Below are 18,202 nucleotides of genomic sequence, written 5' to 3'. Positions count from 1 at the left end.
GGACGAGTTAAATAATTTATTGACATACAAAGACCCGCCCGCACCCCGCGTCCCGCGCGCCGCGCCCGGCCGGGCCGCTTTATAACTTATTCTGCAAAAATATATGTGCGCGAGGCCAGGGCGGCGGGGCCGGCGGGGCCGGGGGCGGCGCGGGGGGCCGGGGCCGGCGGGGCCGGCGCGGGGGACCGGGGCCGGCGGGGCCGGGGGCGGCGCGGGGGGCCGGGGGCGGCGGGGCCGGCGCGGGGGACCGGGGCCGGCGGGGCCGGGGGCGGCGCGGGGGGCCGGGGGCGGCGGGGCCGGGGCCGGCGCGGGGGACCGGGGCCGGCGGGGCCGGGGCCGGCGCGGGGGGCCGGGCGCCCGGCCGGCGGCTACACCGCGTCGCCCGCGCCGCACGGGCTGACCAGCGCCAGGCTCGCGGGCTTGTGCTTCTTGAGCAGCCGCGCGATCTTCTCGTCGTCCGAGTTGGGGTCCAGGGGCCGGTTGTACTCGTCGTCGTCCTCGGCGTCCGAGCCGCCCACCTTCAGCCTCTCCGCGTCCGAGTCCTGCTTCTTCTTGGCCGAAGCCATCTCCGCTGCGTGCCGCTTGCGCCACTTGGTCCGGCGGTTCTGGAACCACACCTGAGGGAGGGGCGGGCGTGGGGGGGTCAGGGCAGGCGGGGCCCCGCCGGCAACCCCCGGGCCGGTCTCGATCAGGGCGCGCGGGGCCCCGCCGGCGACCCCCGGGCCGCACTTCGCCGGACGCGGGTCGCGGGCCCCGCGCTCACCTTCACCTGGCTCTCTGTCATGCCCAGCGAGTAGGCCAGCCGCGCGCGCTCGGGGCCTGCCAGGTACTTGGTCTGCTCGAAGGTCTTCTCCAGCGCGAAGATCTGCTGGCCCGAGAACGTCGGCCGCGAGTGTTTCTTCTTGCCGTCCTTGTCCGGGACCCCGCCGGCGGGGGCTGCGGAGGAGGGCGGTGAGCGCGACCCGCGCCGCCCGCGCCCGGCCCGCCCCGCGCCGCGCCGCGCCCCGCGCCGGCCACTTACCCGGGCCGGACAGGCGCGGGTCCCTCCAGGCCGAGCCCTGCACCACGCCGGGCCAGAAGATGGGCGGGCGGCCGGGCAGCTCGGCCAGGGGCTTGGGGTAGCCGCGCGCCACGGCGGCCGCGGGCCCGAAGTAGACGCCGGCCGACGAGGGGAGCCCGCCGAGGCGCGGCAGGCCGCCCAGGAGCCCGCCGCCCGCCGCGCCCACCGGCCGGCCCAGGATGTCGCTGATGCCGTGTGGGGTGCCAAGCGGCAGCTGCGCGCCCAGGCCGCCCAGGGCGGGCGCCTTGAAGCCGGCGGGGCCCTGCAGCGCGTAGGGGAACAGCGACGTCTTCATCTCGGCCATGTTGTGCAGCGCGGCCAGCGGCGCGCTGCTCAGGACGAACGCCCCCGGGCGGTTAGCGTCCATGGGCGCCGCCGCCGCCGGCCCGGGGGCCCATCCGGGCCCCGCCGCCGCCCGCGCCCGCCGGCCGGCGAAGTTTGCGCGGGACGCGGGCGGGCGCCGGCTGCCGTGGGGCGCGGGCGGGCGAGCGAGCGGGCGCCGACGGCCCCAGCGGGCGGGCGGCTCCGGCCCGGGCTGGGCGGCGGCCGGGGTCCGGGCGGCGCGCGGGCGGCAGCGCCGAGGGCGGCTCCGGGACGGCCGGAGCGGCGCCGCGCGGGCCCGGCGGGCTGATAACCGCGGGGCCGGGGCGCGGCGCGCGCGCTGATTGGCTGCGGGCGCGGGCGGCCCGGCCATTGGCCAGCGCCCCGCCCGGCCGCGCGCCCGGCCCGCGCACTCCATGAAGGGCCCATTAGCGCGGCGGGCGCCCCGGGGCTGTAAATTTGCCCCTGATTTATCTCCCGCGGGACGACATAAATCCCGTCGATGGGAGTTTAGTGAGGCCGCGTTTTCTCGGGAAATCGGGAAACTACGACGGCGCGCCCTGTCTCCCGAAAGAACGCAGGTCCTAGCTCCGACCAGGCGCCGCGCGCGCCCGTGCGCCCGACGCGGGCACGAGCCCGGGACGCGCGGCCCGACGCCGCCGGGGCCGGGGCCGGGGCGGGCGCGACCCGAGCCCGGACGGCAGCCGCCGCGAGCCGCCGGGACCCCGGCCGCCAGGGAGGAGGAAGCCGGCGCCCCGGGTCCGGAAACGAATGGCCGGCCTCGGCCCGCGCCAGCCAGGCAAGTCTCCCCACGCAAGGCCGGGGCAGGGGCTGGAAGGTGCGGGGTTCCCCGGCTCGAGACCCCACGCCCCGACTCCCCGCCCGCCGGCCGTGTGCCCCCGACGTGCAGCGGACGGGAGGACAGAGCCCGGCGGCCTCGGCCTCCGCAGCCCCGGACGGACCGACTGCGCTCCCAGGACCTTCACCGAGGACCCCGCGGCCGGGCCGCCCGCCGCCCGTTAGCGTCCGGGACCCGGATGCCCGCGAACGGACCGCGGCTCCGGGCCGGGCCCCGCGCGGCGCTCGGATGCCTCCGACCCGGGCGCTTTGTTGACGACGATTTGCGGGTTCGACTCTCGGAGGGGGCCTGGCGGGAACGTGACCCCGCGGCGCCCCCCTGGCGCTCGCTTCCGTTTTGCCACCTGTGGCGGGGTCGGGCGGCCCCGCGGTCCGGCTGGCACCTGAGGGACGGGATCGGCGCTGCGGACGCACGCGAGCCGCCATGCCCCGCGCCCTCGGCCCCGCAGGACCTCCGGAGCCCTCGGCCCCGCCGGACCCCCGGTGCCCTTGGCCCCGCGCCCTCGGCCCCGCAGGACCCCCGGTGCCCTCGGCCCCGCGCCCTCGGCCCCGCAGGACCCCCGGTGCCCTCGGCCCCGCAGTACCCCCGGTGCCCTCGGCCCCGCGCCCTCGGCCCCGCAGGACCCCCGGTGCCCTCGGCCCCGCAGGACCCCCGGTGCCCTCGGCCCCGCAGGACCCCCGGTGCCCTCGGCCCCGCGCCCTCGGCCTCGGATACATCGCGCCCCGCGCGCGGGCGGCAGGCGGAGGCGCGCTCGCCGGAGCGGGATTCTTCCGGTGCCCGCGGCCCGGGAGCCTGTGCTCTGCGGGGAGCCGCCCGCCTCTGGTCGCCCCAGGCCGCCTGTGGACCGCAGCCCCAAGGCGCGGGATGGAGCGGGGCCAGGGTGCGGACGGGGGCGCGGCGCGGGGTTCCCCGGGACGGGGTGCGGGTGTCTGGTGCGGTAACGTCCCTCGGTCTGCGGCCCTCCGTCCCGCTCCGTCCCGCTCTTCCCGCGCTGGGTCCCGCGCACCGACTCGGGCCTCTGCGGCCCCGCCCGGCTCCCCACGGGCGCACGGAAGACCCCGCGCCGCCTCCCGCCGGAGGAGCTCGGGCCGCGCCCCGGGCGCCCTCGTGGCTCTCGGTCCGCGGGGCTGGAACGCCCGCGGCCGGTGCCCTGCGGGAGGGAGGCGGCGCGGGCTCTCCGGAAGGGGCCGTTGGTTCCTGCGCCAGGCGGGGACTTGGACACAGACCCCGCCGCACCAGCCCCGCCGCGGCTGGAGTCCGTGCCCGAGGCCCGCGCCACGCCAGAGCCCGGTGCCGCCTTGGGCCATGGCCGGGCCCAGTCGGCCGCCCCTTGGGCCGGTGCTGGGAGGAGGCCCGGCCCCCAGATCAGGGCCAGCTTCCGAGCAAAAGGGGGTTGGGCGGGGTGGGGGCTTCCCGGCGCCCTCTAGTGGCCCCGCCGGGCCGCCCGGGGCCTGACCCCAGCTTGGTGGGGTCAGGGGCTTGGCCGCCCAGGCCCACCACTCCGGCCCACCGCCCCAGCCGCCTCCAGCGCGGACACGGGGCTCAGGCAGGGGCCTCACAGGGCTCAGGCTCGCGTGGCTGGCCCTTGGCCATGGCCTCACCCCGAGACCCCATCCCGGGACCCCATCCCGGGACCCCATCCCGGGACCCCATCCCGGGACCCTCAGGGCACAGATTCACAGCTGAAAGAGCCAACCTTGGCTTCCCAGGGTTCCCAGAGGCTTGGCTAGCTGGGGGCATCCCATGCAGCTGGGCAGGAGGGAGAAGCCACGCCCGTCCCTCCAGCCTCCTAGGCTCAGCTAGGCCTCAACCCTGCAAACCCTCCACTGCCCAGAGGGTGGCCAAGATGAGGAGAGCCAGGGCACCCCCCCCCCCAGATCAGACGCCCTGGTACAACTGAGTCTAGGAGGGGGCCCCACGCGAGGCCCAGAGGGAGCTACAGACCCCGAGCTCCCAGGAAGACTGAGCTAGGTGCTGGGGGGGGGGGGGGGGGCTGGGGAGAAGGCATGGGGCAGAAGCGGCCTGGGCCCAATTAGCGCAGCTCCTGGTGGGAAGCAACAGAGCCGGGGCCTGTTCCCTGCACCTGTGGCCTCAGTCCATTTGCCAACGCAGTGTAGACAGTGGCGGCTTGGGTCCACGCTGGCGCTCTGAGCACTGAAGTCACCCCAGGGACCTCCTGGTAGGAGGAATGGGGAAGGTGATGCCAGGCACTGGAAGTGAGCCCAGGGCCTGGGCCACACAGATGAAAGCACTCTCCCTCCCATGGATGGGGATGCCCAGCAGCGTTGGGCCAGCACGGTTGCCTCCTTGACCCCTGCTCCCAGGGAACAGGGCTCCCAGCCAGGATAGTGCTGGGAGTCAAATGGAGGCTCACAGTGGCTCAGGGACCCTGGGGCCAGCAAGGGAGTGAGAACTCGGCTCCTGACTGGTGGCTGAGATTGAAGAGGTTGCAGACCCTGCCCCAGGGCACTGCCCCTGGGTTCTCCTCCAGACCCAGTGGTCATCCCAGACAAGAGAGCCTGGACTGTGGAAACACACCTTGCCGATCAGAAAGGCAGATACCTCAGCCAGGCCGGGCTGACGTGGGCACAGCAGGGGTGAGGACATGGGCTGTGGTTCAGAGCAGCATTAAGAAGCCCCTGTGGCCAGGCGCCGGTGGCTCACGCCTGTCATCCTAGCTACTCAGGAGGCTGAGATCTGAGGATCGCGATTCAAAGCCAGCCTGGGCAGGAAAGGCAGTGAGACTCTTATCTCTAATAAACCACTAGAAAACCAGAAGTGGCGCTGTAGCTCAAGTAGATCACTTGCCTTGAGCTGAAGAGTTGAGGGACAGCGCCCAGGCCCAGAGTTCGGGCCCTACGACCAACAAAAAAAAAAAAGAAGCCACTGTGTGCTTGAGCTCAGCGCTGTAGAAGGACATTTCTTTGGTCTCCAAGAACAACATGCACAGTGCAGTATGTGTGTGTGTGTGCATCTTTTCACACTGTCCTGGCATTGGGGCTCAGGCCAGCAGACTCCATGAGAAGGGGGAAAGGCTCGATGTGGGGGATGAGGTGCTCACACGGGATGAGGTGATCACACATGGGATCACACGTGGGGTGAGGTGATCACACTGAGGTGAGGTGATCACACGTGGGGTGAGGTGATCACACTGAGGTGAGGTGATCACACATGTGAGGTGATCACACACGGGGGGTGAAGTGATCACACACATGGGGTGAGGTGATCACACACATGGGGTGAGGTGATCACACTGAGGTGAGGTGATCACACTGAGGTGAGGTGATCACACGTGGGGTGAGGTGATCACACACATGGGATGAGGTGATCACACACGTGAGGTGATCACACATGGGATCACACTGAGGTGAGGTGATCACACTGAGGTGAGGTGATCACACGTGGGGTGAGGTGATCACACACATGGGATGAGGTGATCACACACGTGAGGTGATCACACATGGGATCACACGTGGGGTGAGGTGATCACACATGTGAGGTGATCACACATGGGATCACACTGAGGTGAAGTGATCACACTGAGGTGAGGTGCTCATGTGGGGTGAGGTGATCACACTGAGGTGAGGTGATCACACACGTGGGGTGAGGTGATCACATGAAATGTGCTCACTCATGAAGAGGAGGTTCTCAGTTCCCTGTTTCTGAACAGGGCCAAGGATACCAGGTACTGAACTCCATGTGTGGTGGATGAGTCAATGACTAAGCAGTACCCTTGCCATGGATGGACATGATGGATGGATGGATGGATGGATGGATGGATGGAAGGATGGATGGATGGATGGATGGAAGGATGGATGGATGGATGGATGGACAGATGGATGAAAGGATGGATGGACAGATGGATGGAGTGTCCTGTGTGAGACCTGATGTGCTACCAGGCCAAACACACTTGGTCCCCACCCAGCCCCTGGGCCAGCCAGCTGGCCTTTGCACTCCTTTCTACGGCAAAGCTGCCTTGACTATCATGGTTTGTTGAGCATCTGAAAGGCACCAGGCCTCTAGTTGGATTCTTGCTGCCACCTGGTCCTCCACAACCATACCCAGGTTAACTGGCCGAGTCAGCCGTGCCTGGACTTCGGACCTGGTGTAGGCTGCCACCCACAGACATTCTGAGCCCATGGTTCTGGTCGGTAGGGCTGGGGACAATGGGCACTAGGAGCAAAGTTGCCCAATCCACTGGGAGGGCGCCTTGCAGGAGCAGGTGGGCCTGCTGTGTGCCAGAGGCCCGGAGGTGGACACAGCCTGAGGCCCCAGGCACGGCCACACCCACCAGGGAAGTGCTCCCCTCTGGCGGCCCAGGAATCTCGTCTCCTTCAGGAAAGGACAAAGAGAAGAGATTGTAAATCACAGCACAGCTAATTCCCCAGGGCACAGATGTTCAACCTGTGTAATGAGCTCTCTCCCAGCCTCCGGGGGTTTGACCACGTGCCACGTGAGCTAATTGAGTGCAGGTAAAAGATTTGTGTTAAGGTTCCTGCTCCAGCAGCCTCTGCGATGGTCCGCCGGGGGGAGGGGCCAGCACTGGCCTCAGTGGGGGGTGAGATGGATATGAAAGGACTCAGCCCCTGTGTGGGCTTCCTGGCCAGTGGGGGGGGGGTGAGGTGACACCATGGCCAGAGCCTCCGCACACGGGCAGCCTGCACAAGCCCTCAGCAGCCCGCTTCTGGCCATGTCCACATCAAGCCAGGGCGTCAAGAGTGGTCCGCTCTGGAGACCAGCGTGCTAGGTCCCTCTGTCTTGGGACTCCCTGGGGAGGTCCCCCTGGGGAGCACTTCCTGTGGAGGACTCCCTGGGGAGGACCCCCTGTGGAGCACTTCCTGTGGACTCCCTATGGACTCCCTGGGGAGCACTCCCTATGGAGCACTTCCTGGGGACTCCCTGGAGAGCACTTCCTGGGGAGGACCCCCTGTGGAGGACTTCTTGGAGGACTCCCCCTCCTAGGAGGACTCAGGGATCCCTGACCCAGGCCATCCTTCAGCAGTAGATTCGGCAGGAAAACTACCCACAGCGGGCCTCCCACATCTGCACAGCCTGGGATGGCTACTCAGTCTCAGGAGGTCAGAGGTGGGTCTGGGCTGAGGCCTAGAGCCTTCAGCGGTCTGAGAGGACAGTCCACCGGGCCAGCATGCAGGGGCTCAGGGGTCAGGTGCAGCTGCCAGCCCCTCCCCAGCTTCCTGTCAGGCAGGCCCCTTAGGCCTGTGGCGTCCAGTCCCCAGATTCATGGCTGCCTCTTCTGCCCACGGAAGGGCCAGCAATGCCCGTGTCTACTCTGATCTGAGCAGCTGATTTCCCACAGGAGGTGAGTGCTCCTCGTGTGCAGCGTGGCTCACCTCTTCCTGGAGTTCTGGGCCTCCACGTCAGCATGGTCAAATGGCTGCTGTGGCCAGTGAAGCCAGAGCAGAGGGACACCAGCCACCCAGGCAAGCCCCGGGGCCCTGCCCGCCCGCCCTGCTGTTCCTCTGCATTGGGTGGCTGGTCCCGAGCCAGCCCAGGCGAGCAGGCACCACGCGGGGCGTGCCAGCGGGGCATGTCCACCGGGGGCACCGTGACCGCCCAGCAGGGCCCTAGCAAGCCCGGCTGGAGGAGCTGGAGAAGCCCCATAGCGCCGAGGCAGCCTGGCCGCGGGAGGAGACGGCAGGGCCGGCTGCGGGGCTGCGTCTCCTCCCTCGGGGCGGGGCGGGGCAGGACGGCAGAGGCCCACGTCCCTCCAGCCAAGTGCAGCGCTCCCCTAGACCCCCGCAGGCCTCCCGCACATCTCACAATGCCAGGGGCCTGGACGGAGGCCCTGCGGCTCCGCGCGGCCTCCCGTGCACACCGGGGCTAGCGGCCGGCAGGGCGCGTCAGCACGGCCGTGCTGTCCTGTCCGTTTGGGAACGGCCTGCAGGACCGGGCTGAGGCGAGCCCACGGTGGCGGAGGGGCTGTGCCCCACAAGCAGCGGGGACTGGAGCCCACGCGGGGCGTGGGAGGCGCGGCGCAGACGAGGCGAGGCACCCCGCCCAGGAAGGCCAAGCCGGGAGGCAGAGGGGGCGGGAGGGCGGACGGGGAGCAGGTGCTGCGGCCCACGGCCTAGGGCTCAGACCTGCAGAATGGTGAGAGACAGTCTAGTGCTGGAAGCTGCAGGACGCTGGTCCAAGGGTTGATAGAGCTTCCTTCCCTGCGGGGGTGTGGCCACACAGCCCGGCTCCGCCCACAGCCCCGGCTCCGCCCACAGGGCCCCGCCCCACCCAGAGGGCCCCGCCCACAGCCCCGGCTCCGCCCACGGCCCCGGCTCCGCCCACAGGGCCCAGCCCCACCCACAGGGCCCTGCCCACAGCCCCCGGCTCCGCCCACAGGGCCCCGCCCTGCCCTCAGACCCCGGCTCCGCCCACAGCCCCGACTCCGCCCGCAGGACCCAGCCCCGCCCACAGGGCCCAGCCCCGCCCCCAGTCTGGTGCCTGTGACTGGGAGGCCACCATCCCACCCCACCCCCCACAGAAGGCCACTCCTGGCATGGAGTCTGCCGAGGAGGAGGAAGGGTGCAAGGGCCTTCATCACCAGAGCAGCCTCCGTGTGCATCTCAGTGGGCAGAGGGCGGGGTAAGGACACAGAGCCACCCAGGTGTGTGCGGGGGCTGGCACGCCCCACACCTCAGGTGGAGCCCAGGCCAAAGAGTGACGCCTGACGACTGGGTGCCGGGCAGGGCCGGGCTCCCCCGGCAGGGGCAGAGTCCACACAAGGACAGGCTGCAGGAGAAGCAAGCAGAGCCCCGGCCGGGCGGCGTGAGTGTGAACCTCCGGGCTGGGTCAGAAGTGCAGCAGGAGGAGAGGAGGACCAGGGGGAGGACCACTGCGGGCTGAGTCCCCTGAGGGCCCTCCCTCCTCCTGGGACCTGCTACGGGCAGCGTCTCTCTGCGGCCACCGTCACCCTGTGTGTGGAGCAGGTCACCTGCACACCCAGAGCGGGAAACTCAGCCCGGCACCTGGGCCAGGCTGCGGCTGGGTGTGCATTCTTTGCTTCGGTGGCAGATAGCAACAGGCCCATGACATTTCTTTTTTTTTGGTCGGTCGTGGGGCTTGAACTCTGGGCCTGAGCACTGTCCCTCAGCTCTTCAGCTCAAAGCAAGCCCTCTACTACTTGATCCAGAGTGCCACTTCTCCATGACATTTCTGTAGGAAATAAGTTGCATTTATTTAGAAGCCTGTGGTGCTGGAGGCATCAAGAGCTCAGGAAAGTGGCCTCTGGAGAGGGAAGGGGAGGGAGGTGGGAGGAGGGAGGGCAGAGGGAGGGCACCTCTGGCAGAGGGGAGGGGGAGGTGCTCCTGGAGTGGGAGGGAGGGGCGGTGCCTCTTGAGGAAAGGGATGGAGGAAGCCTTGCTCCCTCCCTGAGCCTGGGCTCTGCCCTGGTCCCCCCCACCCCTTGGTGCCGGTCTTTGGAACCCCGTGGGGCAAGGGTCTCAGCAGGGTGATAGACAAGGCTGCCGCAGCCCTCCAGCAAGCGCCACGCCGTGTGAGCTCCAAGACTGATTCCAGTAAGGCTAAGTTCAGACCCGTCCCTGATCACTATGGCCATTGGTCCTTTGTGTGTGTATGTATGTGTGTGTGTGTGCGCGCGTGCGTGTGTGCACGTGTGTGTGCAGAGATGGAACACACACAAAATAGAAGAGCCCCACTCCAAAGGCTGAAAGCCTGCAGATAACACCCCAGCCGAGAGGAGGACTGAGTCCTGAGTGAAGCCCCATGGGGCTGGGAGCGGGAGCCAGCCCCATCAGGACTAAATCAGAAAACTCATCTAATCAGAAAATGGGTGCCACCTTCTGCCTTTCGCATTATTGTGAAAATTGGAAATAAGGGGAAAGCCTTTGGGCGGCCTGGCTCTAGGAGGCTGAGGCAGAAAGATCATGAGTTTGAGACCAACCAGAAAGGGAAATCTCCAGGGGACACAGATAAGAGCGAGACCAACTTCACCATTGACACCTCTCCTGCCCATCATCACCCTGGAGGTCGCTGTGAAAAAACAAGGAAAGAAAATGAAGGAACTGAGGGGAAAGGAGAGAGATCTGCGCTGTTTGCCAGTTATGTCAGCAGTTTTCCAGGAATGGATGTGACATTCTATCAGACTTTGGGTAAAATATCCAGAAAGAGAAAATCAACAGCATGTATGACAGCAACACCACCAGGAGATGTACCAGTTGAAAAAACTGTCAAACCTCCAGGAAATAGTGTTCGTAGAGGAATATCCCAACAGCGCTGAAGATACAACAGCCACCAAAAGCGGGCAGAAGGGATGGGGAGCTAGACCATGCCCGTGGGTGTGACAGCATTTAAAGACACATGCTGTCCCTCTGGCCAGATCAGCACCCAGCATGATTTCAACCAAAAGCTCAGTACCAATTCGTTGGGAATCTACCAGTTTGGGTCTAAACTTTAGGTTGAAGAATTGAGCTACATATTTGAAAGGGACGGAGACAGGCGTAATCACCAGCTACGAAGGCATGCTGACATAGCAGTGAACCCCAAATGTGTGGGCACGCGGTAGGACGGCACGTTTGAGGTCGGCCTGGGCTACACAGTGAGCCCGTCTCAGGAGCTCGGTGGTGCTGTGCTTACCCAGCATGCACAGGGCAGGAGTCTGGCCGAGGGAAAGCAGCAGCTGCCGGTGCAGACGCCGGGCTGGGCTAGGCGGGGGGGGGGGGGGGGGGGGGGGGGGGGGGCTGGGGAAGCCCGGCGGCTCAGGCCTGGGTTCTCCTTGCTGGCTGCTCTGCCTGGTCCAGGACCCGGCCTCTCCCGGCAGTGTCCACGGCGTTGGCGCAGAAGCCACGGTGCCTGGGCCTGGCCCCACGGGCCTCCCTCACAGTGACCCCATGACCTCGCTCTCTCCTCCCTGTCAAGACAGGACACACCTCTCCAGGAAGCCATCTGGGGTGGCAACAACCAGAAGCAGCAGGGTGAGCCCTCCCCCAGCTCTGCCCTCGGAGACTCGCGCTGAGGAAGCGAAGCCGAGGTCTTACCTGGCCCAAGGGCGTCAGCCGTGCAGACCCTCTCACTTGACCCTCATCCGCAGTGCAGGTTCTACCTCCAGAGGGAGGTGATGCCGAGGCCTGGCCCTTGCATAGCATCCCAGCCTCCAGAAAGGAAGACGAAGCTTGCTTTCTCCTTTCTGTGGCCTGCCTGGGACCTGCACGCAGGGCAATGGCCACACCTGCTGAGGGGTCTTGGAAGACGGCGTACCCCCCTCCTCCCGTTTGTCTTCCTCAGCTGGGGCCCAGCGGGGGGAGGAGGAGGGCCTGTGGCAGGTGCAAGCCCGCTGCTCTGCTGGGAGCCGGCCACTTAGCACGCTGGGGCTGGGGCCGGGGGGGGGGGCAGCATGTCCCCAGTCACCAAGGAGGGGCAGGCAGGGGTGTGTGCCCCAGATAAAGCCAGGAACCCCCGGCAGTGCTCACAGGCCGCTGCACCAGTGATGCCGTGTTCCTATCAGTCAGGGTACCCCACTGGCCCAGCCGCTCCACTGTGCCCTTGGGGCGTGGTTCTGAGCCTACAGGCTGAATCAGCCAGGAGCTACGTCCAGGCCTGAAGCTGCAGGGCCCCCTCAGGCCTTGCTGGCCTCCTCGGCCCAGGCTGGGTGAACCCCGCCTCCTTTCACCCCCCCCCCCCAGGCCGCTCACACAGGCTGGCCCAGGGTGGCTTGTCCCCTGCCAGCCAACAGCCGGCTCACCTCTTGTCACAGGAATTAAAATCTGTAACAAGCACATGTAAGAGCTCCTGTAATTTGGCCTGTCAGCTCTGCCCCAGCCATTAACCAACAGCATGGGGTATTAATCTAGTCCTCTCTCTCTGGCGGTGGGAATTGTGATAAAAATGTCAAACAATTAGATTATATTGGCCACGGTGTGCTATGATTGAGTGGAGAGGCAGGGAGCGCCCGGGGTCACCTGACCATGCAGAGAGCGCCCAGGGACACTGGGGCAGCCAGGGGGGAGGGCTGTGCTGTGGGGGCCTGGGGGGGGCCCCTCCGTCCAGTGGTCCAGCCAGCGGTCAGCTCTGCCAGGAAGTCTGGAGGGGGGAGTCTGGAGGGTGGAGGGGGGGACAGGCAGTGGGAACTAAGTGCTGCAGTGACCTTGCGTCCTGAGCTGGACATAGAGAGCTGGACACAGAGGAGCTGGACACAGAGGAGCTGGACACAGAGAGCTGGACACAGAGAGCTGGACACAGAGGAGCTGGACACAGAGGAGCTGGACACAGAGGAGCTGGACATAGAGAGCTGGACACAGAGGAGCTGGACACAGAGAGCTGGACCCAGAGAGCTAGACACAGAGGAGCTGGACACAGAGGAGCTGGACACAGAGAGCTAGACACAGAGGAGCTGGACACAGAGGAGCTGGACACAGAGAGCTAGACACAGAGGAGCTGGACACAGAGGAGCTGGACACAGAGGAGCTGGACACAGAGAGCTAGACACAGAGGAGCTGGACACAGAGAGCTGGACATAGAGAGCTGGACACAGAGGAGCTGGACACAGAGGAGCTGGACACAGAGAGCTGGACACAGAGGAGCTGGACGCAGAGGAGCTGGACACAGAGGAGCTGGACACAGCTAGACACAGAGAGCTGGACACAGAGAGCTAGACACAGAGGAGCTAGACATAGAGAGCTGGACACAGAGGAGCTGGACACAGAGCTGGACACAGAGGAGCTGGACACAGAGGAGCTGGACACAGAGAGCTGGACACAGAGAGCTGGACACAGAGGAGCTGGACACAGAGGTGGCTCCGGATCACAAGTCGCAGCCCCTCCCCTGGGTCCCTGTGTCCCCAGGGACCCTGCGGCCCCTCTGCCTAGCCTTGTCCCCCCCACCTGCCCGGGGCTGGGCTGCCCCTCTGGTCAGCTGCCAGCCTTGTCTCCCCCCCCCCCCCCCCCCCGGCCAGCTGCCCCTCTCCTAAGGGGTAAAGATGCACTGAAAATTGATTTCTCTGTTGGAAATGGGATAATTACACTGGTTGTTTCTCTCTTCATCATCGTCATAACTAAAATGAGAGGACGGAGAGCCTCTGGCATGAAGGAATATTGTGGGTCTTAATGCACGGGAGTGTTAATTGAATACAAATGGCCTTTCTTGAAGTTGCTGAGTTATATTTCAGAGATATGGGATAATGATGCTATTTAATCATTTTTACAAGATATAAAATTACTGGCTCCTCTGGGAAGATCATTAAGGAAAACAATTGTTCACAGCAATTGAAAATAGGCTTTTAATTATTTAATACAGAAAATTAAACTATTACAGACCTAAGCCAGACGAGGTAACTTAATAGAAATGTATATACAAGTGTCTGTGAGCGTTCAGGTTTTAGTAACCTGCCTAATTCCTTGATCCAGACCCTGGGGAGCTGCTCCTGCCCTGGTTGGGCTGTGACTCCTCCGCTCACAGCCTTGGATGGGAGGCCAGGCAGGCGGAGGAGGGGGGGAAGGGGGAGAGGAGGCAGGTGGGGGGCGTCTGGGGAGGTCAGGCAGGTGGGGGGCGTCTGGGGAGGTCAGGCAGGCAGGTGGGGGGCGTCTGGGGAGGTCAGGCAGGCAGGTGGGGGGCGTCTGGGGAGGTCAGGCAGGCAGGTGGGGGGCGTCTGGGGAGGTCAGGCAGGCAGGTGGGGGGCGTCTGGGGAGGTCAGGCAGGCGGGTGGGGGGTGTCTGGGGAGGTCAGGCAGGTGGGGGGTGTCTGGGGAGGTCAGGCAGGTGGGGGGTGTCTGGGGAGGTCAGGCATGCAGGTGGGGGGCGTCTCTGGGGAGGTCAGGCAGGCAGGTGGGGGGCGTCTCTGGGGAGGTCAGGCAGGTAGGGTGGGGACTCCCAGACCCCAGCTGACCGTCAGTGAGAGCAGACAAGGGGTGACCTGCAGTGGCCTGAGGTCCCCCAGGTCTGCGTAGACCAGCCTGGGCGAGGGTGAGGGGAGCTGGGGACGGCTGAGGGCCGGGAGGTACACCTGAGCGCTGTGCTGGAAGGCTGCTGGAGCAGTGGGTGACCCTGGGCCTCGGTCTCCCCTGACCTTCCTGGGACGGAGGTCCCGGCCCTGGCAGGACACGGCAGACCTAGGAGTGAGTGGGGAACAGTGAGGCCCGGGCTCCTGAGTGGACGCGTGTGCTTTCCAGGGGAGAAGATGGGCCTGCTCAGGTCACAGGGCCCATGCCCTGCCCCGCGGCCCCCACTGGCTCCTCCCTGGAGGCCGCCCTGCCTGCCTCACCCCCCCCCCCCCCGTCACCTGATGGTCATCTCCCGGACACCCGGGCCTGGGCCCGGCACCCCCTGGCCCGTGTGTCTCTCCACAGTACTTGAGGACTGGACGCCCTTTCCCGGGCCATCCACCACCGGAATTGCAGCCTGTCTTCCATTATTACCAATAAATCCCCAGTGATCTTTTTTTCTCCTTATAATTTTTAGGGTTACATAAATTTCACCTATGCAATTTTTTCATGCTTGAATATATTACAGAATGCCACTTGTGCTACAGAAGCTAATTGATAATGTGATTTGTTATGTTGCTGGGACATAATTCAGAAAGTTATTTTAGAGCCTTTGGTGCGTGGAATAGCACTCACTGTTTAATATTTCTCCCAGGAGCAGGCAGCGCGTGGTGAGAAATGGGCGCTGCAGATGAAATATCTCCAGAAGCTTTTATTCTTGTTGTTTGGGTGGATGCCAACGTCTTTGTACAAGAAAGCTCATATTTCCAGCACTGCTCTGATTGGAATTTATTCCCTGGTCATTAGTTAGCTTTTTTTTTTTCTCTTAAACCGGAACAAGTATACTATATGCTTGAAAAAAAAAGAAAAAGAAAAAATCACACAGAACCGAGTCACAGCACCCTCTCGATATTATCAGCGCGATGCATTAGCCTCTGCTTTGGGGTTAACTGCGGCTCACAGGAAGTAGCAGGTGCTGCGCAGCGGCCCTCCTGTCTGCGTTGGCAGTCTCCGTGGGCTGTCATCCACACAGCCGGGGCGCTCTGAGCAGCGTGATCTCATCCCAGCAGGAAGTGCAGCAGCGCGCGTGGGTTCCCTGCCGGCGAGCTGCCCTCCGGCATCAGGCTTGCTGTCCTGTGGGGACTGGCCCAGCTTTGCTTACTAATGACACAGCTGTGGACACAGAGGAGCACCGGCTGGGTGGCGACCCCGCAAGAGGTGTTGGGCACCCCTGGCTTCAGGCCCTCACGGGGTCTGTGAACTCCGCCCCCCAGGACAAGGAACAACTCCTGTCAGAGACCCCCTCACGCTTTTCCAACATTTTGCAGTAATGCCTGCAGTAATGCCAACACAAGGAAACAGGTTGGCTGGAGATGTTGGTGAGCCACGCTCGGGCCCGTGTTGTGTGTGTGTGTGTGTGTGTGTGTGTGTGTGTGTGTGTGTGTGTGTACACCAATGCAGCTCTGAAATTCTGTCCGAAGGCTCCCTGCTGCCACCCAACCCCGGCCACCTCCCCTGGGACTCTCGTATGGGCATCACTGTGCTCTGGCCATCTCCAGAGAGTTCCACAAGCATCATGTGGGCACCTGAGCTGAGGCCCGGATGTTTATCTGCAGTTCCTGTTTCTAATGCTCAATGGCTGCAGAGCCTGGGTATGGGAGGCCGAGGAGGGCCCCTGGGTGGCTGGCAGGTCCCGGGGCAGGGGCCTGCGGGCTGCAGGCTGCGGGCACAGCCTGGAAGAGCCCTGGGGCCGGGAAAAGAGGCCTGCCACCCTGACAGGCTCTCACCCAGGGCACAGGAGCGGGAAAACCCCTTCTCCTCGCCAGCCCTCCACTGCCCTGGAGGAGAGCCGGCCTCCGGGGTGCTGGATGGGGACGGTGCAGGCCCGCCTGAAGCAGCCAGCTCCCCCAGGGCACGCTGAGCAGCCCGCAGGAGCAGCAGCTCCCCACCGCTATCTCCCAGCCCTCCCAGCCACGCTCTCCTCGCTGACTTACAGGTTAGCAGAGGTTTCTCATCATTATTAATTGGTGGTTTTCTAGTTAGTTTTGGCTTCACCCAGACCCATGAAATCCTGGCACATATTGTCCCTCGGCTCCTAAAAGCAGGAAAGGTGGAAGGGCCATTGCCTCTGGATGATGCTGTGTAGGTGTATCCAGGCTGTGGAGGTGTGCCCAGGCTGTGGAGGTGTGTCTAGGCTGTGTAGGTGTGTCCAGGCTGTGTAGGGGTGTCCAGGCTGTGTAGGTGTGTCCAGGCCGTGTAACTGTGTCCAGGCTGTGGAGGTGTGCCCAGGCTGTGGAGGTGTGCCCAGGCTGTGGAGGTGTGTCCAGGCTGTGGAGGTGTGCCCAGGCTGTGGAGGTGTGTCCAGGCTGTGGAGGTGTGTCCAGGCTGTGGAGGTGTGTCCAGGCTGTGTAGGTTTGTCCAGGCTGTGGAGGTGTGCCCAGGCTGTGGAGGTGTGTCCAGGCTGTGGAGGTGTGTCCAGGCTGTGTAGGAGTGTCCAGGCTGTGGAGGTGTGTTCAGGCTGTGGAGGTGTGTCCAGGCTGTGTAGGGGTGTCCAGGCTGTGTAGGTGTGTCCAGGCTGTGTAGGTGTGTCCAGGCTCTGTAGGGGTGTCCAGGCTGTGGAGGTGTGTCCAGGCTGTGGAGGTGTGTCCAGGCTCTGTAGGTGTGTCCAGGCTGTGTAGGTGTGTCCAGGCTGTGTAGGTGTGTCCAGGCTGTGGAGGTGTGTCCAGGCTGTGGAGGTGTGTCCAGGCTGTGTAGGGGTGTCCAGGCTGTGAAGGTGGGTCCAGGCTGTGGAGGTGTGCCCAGGCTGTGTAGGTGTGTCCAGGCTGTGCAGGTGTGTCCAGGCTGTGGAGGTGTGCCCAGGCTGTGTAGGGGTGTCCAGGCTGTGGAGGTGTGTCCAGGCTGTGGAGGTGTGTCCAGGCTGTGGAGGTGTGTCCAGGCTGTGGAGGTGTGTCCAGGCTGTGGAGGTGTGTACAGGCTGAGGAGGTGTGTCCAGGCTGTGGAGGTGTGTCCAGGCTGTGGAGGTGTGTCCAGGCTGTGGAGGTGTGTCCAGGCTGTCGAGGTGTGCTCAGGCTGTGGAGGTGTGTCCAGGCTGTGTAGGGGTGTCCAGGCTGTGGAGGTGTGTCCAGGCTGTGGAGGTGTGTCCAGGCTGTGGAGGTGTGTCCAGGCTGTGGAGGTGTGTCCAGGCTGTGGAGGTGTGTCCAGGCTGTGTAGGGGTATCCAGGCTGTGGAGGTGTGTCCAGGCTGTGGAGGGGTGTCCAGGCTGCGTTGGTGTGCCCAGGCTGTGTAGGTGTGTCCAGGCTGTGGAGGTGTGCTCAGGCTGTGTAGGTGTGTCCAGGCTGTGGAGGTGTGTCCAGGCTGTGGAGGTGTGCCCAGGCTGTGGAGGTGTGCCCAGGCTGTGGAGGTGTGTCCAGGCTGTGGAGGTGTGCCCAGGCTGTGGAGGTGTGTCCAGGCTGTGGAGGTGTGTCCAGGCTGTGGAGGTTTGTCCAGGCTGTGGAGGTGTGTCCAGGCTGTGTAGGGGTGTCCAGGCTGTGGAGGTGTGTCCAGGCTGTGGAGGGATGTCCAGGCTGTGGAGGTGTGCCCAGGCTGTGTAGGTGTGTCCAGGCTGTGGAGGTGTGCTCAGGCTGTGGAGGTGTGTCCAGGCTGTGGAGGTGTGCCCAGGCTGTGGAGGTGTGTCCAGGCTGTGGAGGTTTGTCCAGGCTGTGGAGGGGTGTCCAGGCTGTGGAGGTGTGCCCAGGCTGTGTAGGTGTGTCCAGGCTGTGGAGGTGTGCCCAGGCTGTGGAGGTGTGCTCAGGCTGTGGAGGTGTGCCCAGGCTGTGGAGGTGTGTCCAGGCTGTGGAGGGGTGTCCAGGCTGTGGAGGTGTGCCCAGGCTGTTTAGGTGTGTCCAGGCTGTGGAGGTGTGCTCAGGCTGTGGAGGTGTGTCCAGGCTGTGGAGGTGTGCTCAGGCTGTGGAGGTGTGTCCAGGCTGTGGAGGTGTGCTCAGGCTGTGGAGGTGTGCCCAGGCTGTGGAGGTGTGTCCAG

General features: G+C 64.9%; 1 protein-coding gene across 1 annotated transcript; it reads right to left on the bottom strand.

Moving 5' to 3' along the window:
- Nucleotides 1-368: 368 nt before the first annotated feature.
- Nkx6-2 (NK6 homeobox 2) lies at nucleotides 369-1,456 on the bottom strand. Its single transcript, XM_042672308.1, has 3 exons — nucleotides 1,022-1,456; nucleotides 764-936; nucleotides 369-617 (listed from the first exon to the last, which is right to left on the bottom strand). The coding sequence occupies exons 1-3, from the start codon at nucleotides 1,425-1,427 to the stop codon at nucleotides 369-371; spliced, it is 828 nt and encodes a 275-aa protein (XP_042528242.1). The 5' UTR covers nucleotides 1,428-1,456.
- Nucleotides 1,457-18,202: the final 16,746 nt, after the last annotated feature.

This window comes from Dipodomys spectabilis, unplaced genomic scaffold, assembly GCF_019054845.1.
Source record: "Dipodomys spectabilis isolate Male_0828 unplaced genomic scaffold, ASM1905484v1 ptg000693l, whole genome shotgun sequence".
NCBI classification, from domain to species: domain Eukaryota; kingdom Metazoa; phylum Chordata; class Mammalia; order Rodentia; family Heteromyidae; genus Dipodomys; species Dipodomys spectabilis.
The sequence above is the reverse complement of the archived record's forward strand: the minus strand, read 5'-3'. Positions and strand labels throughout refer to the sequence as shown.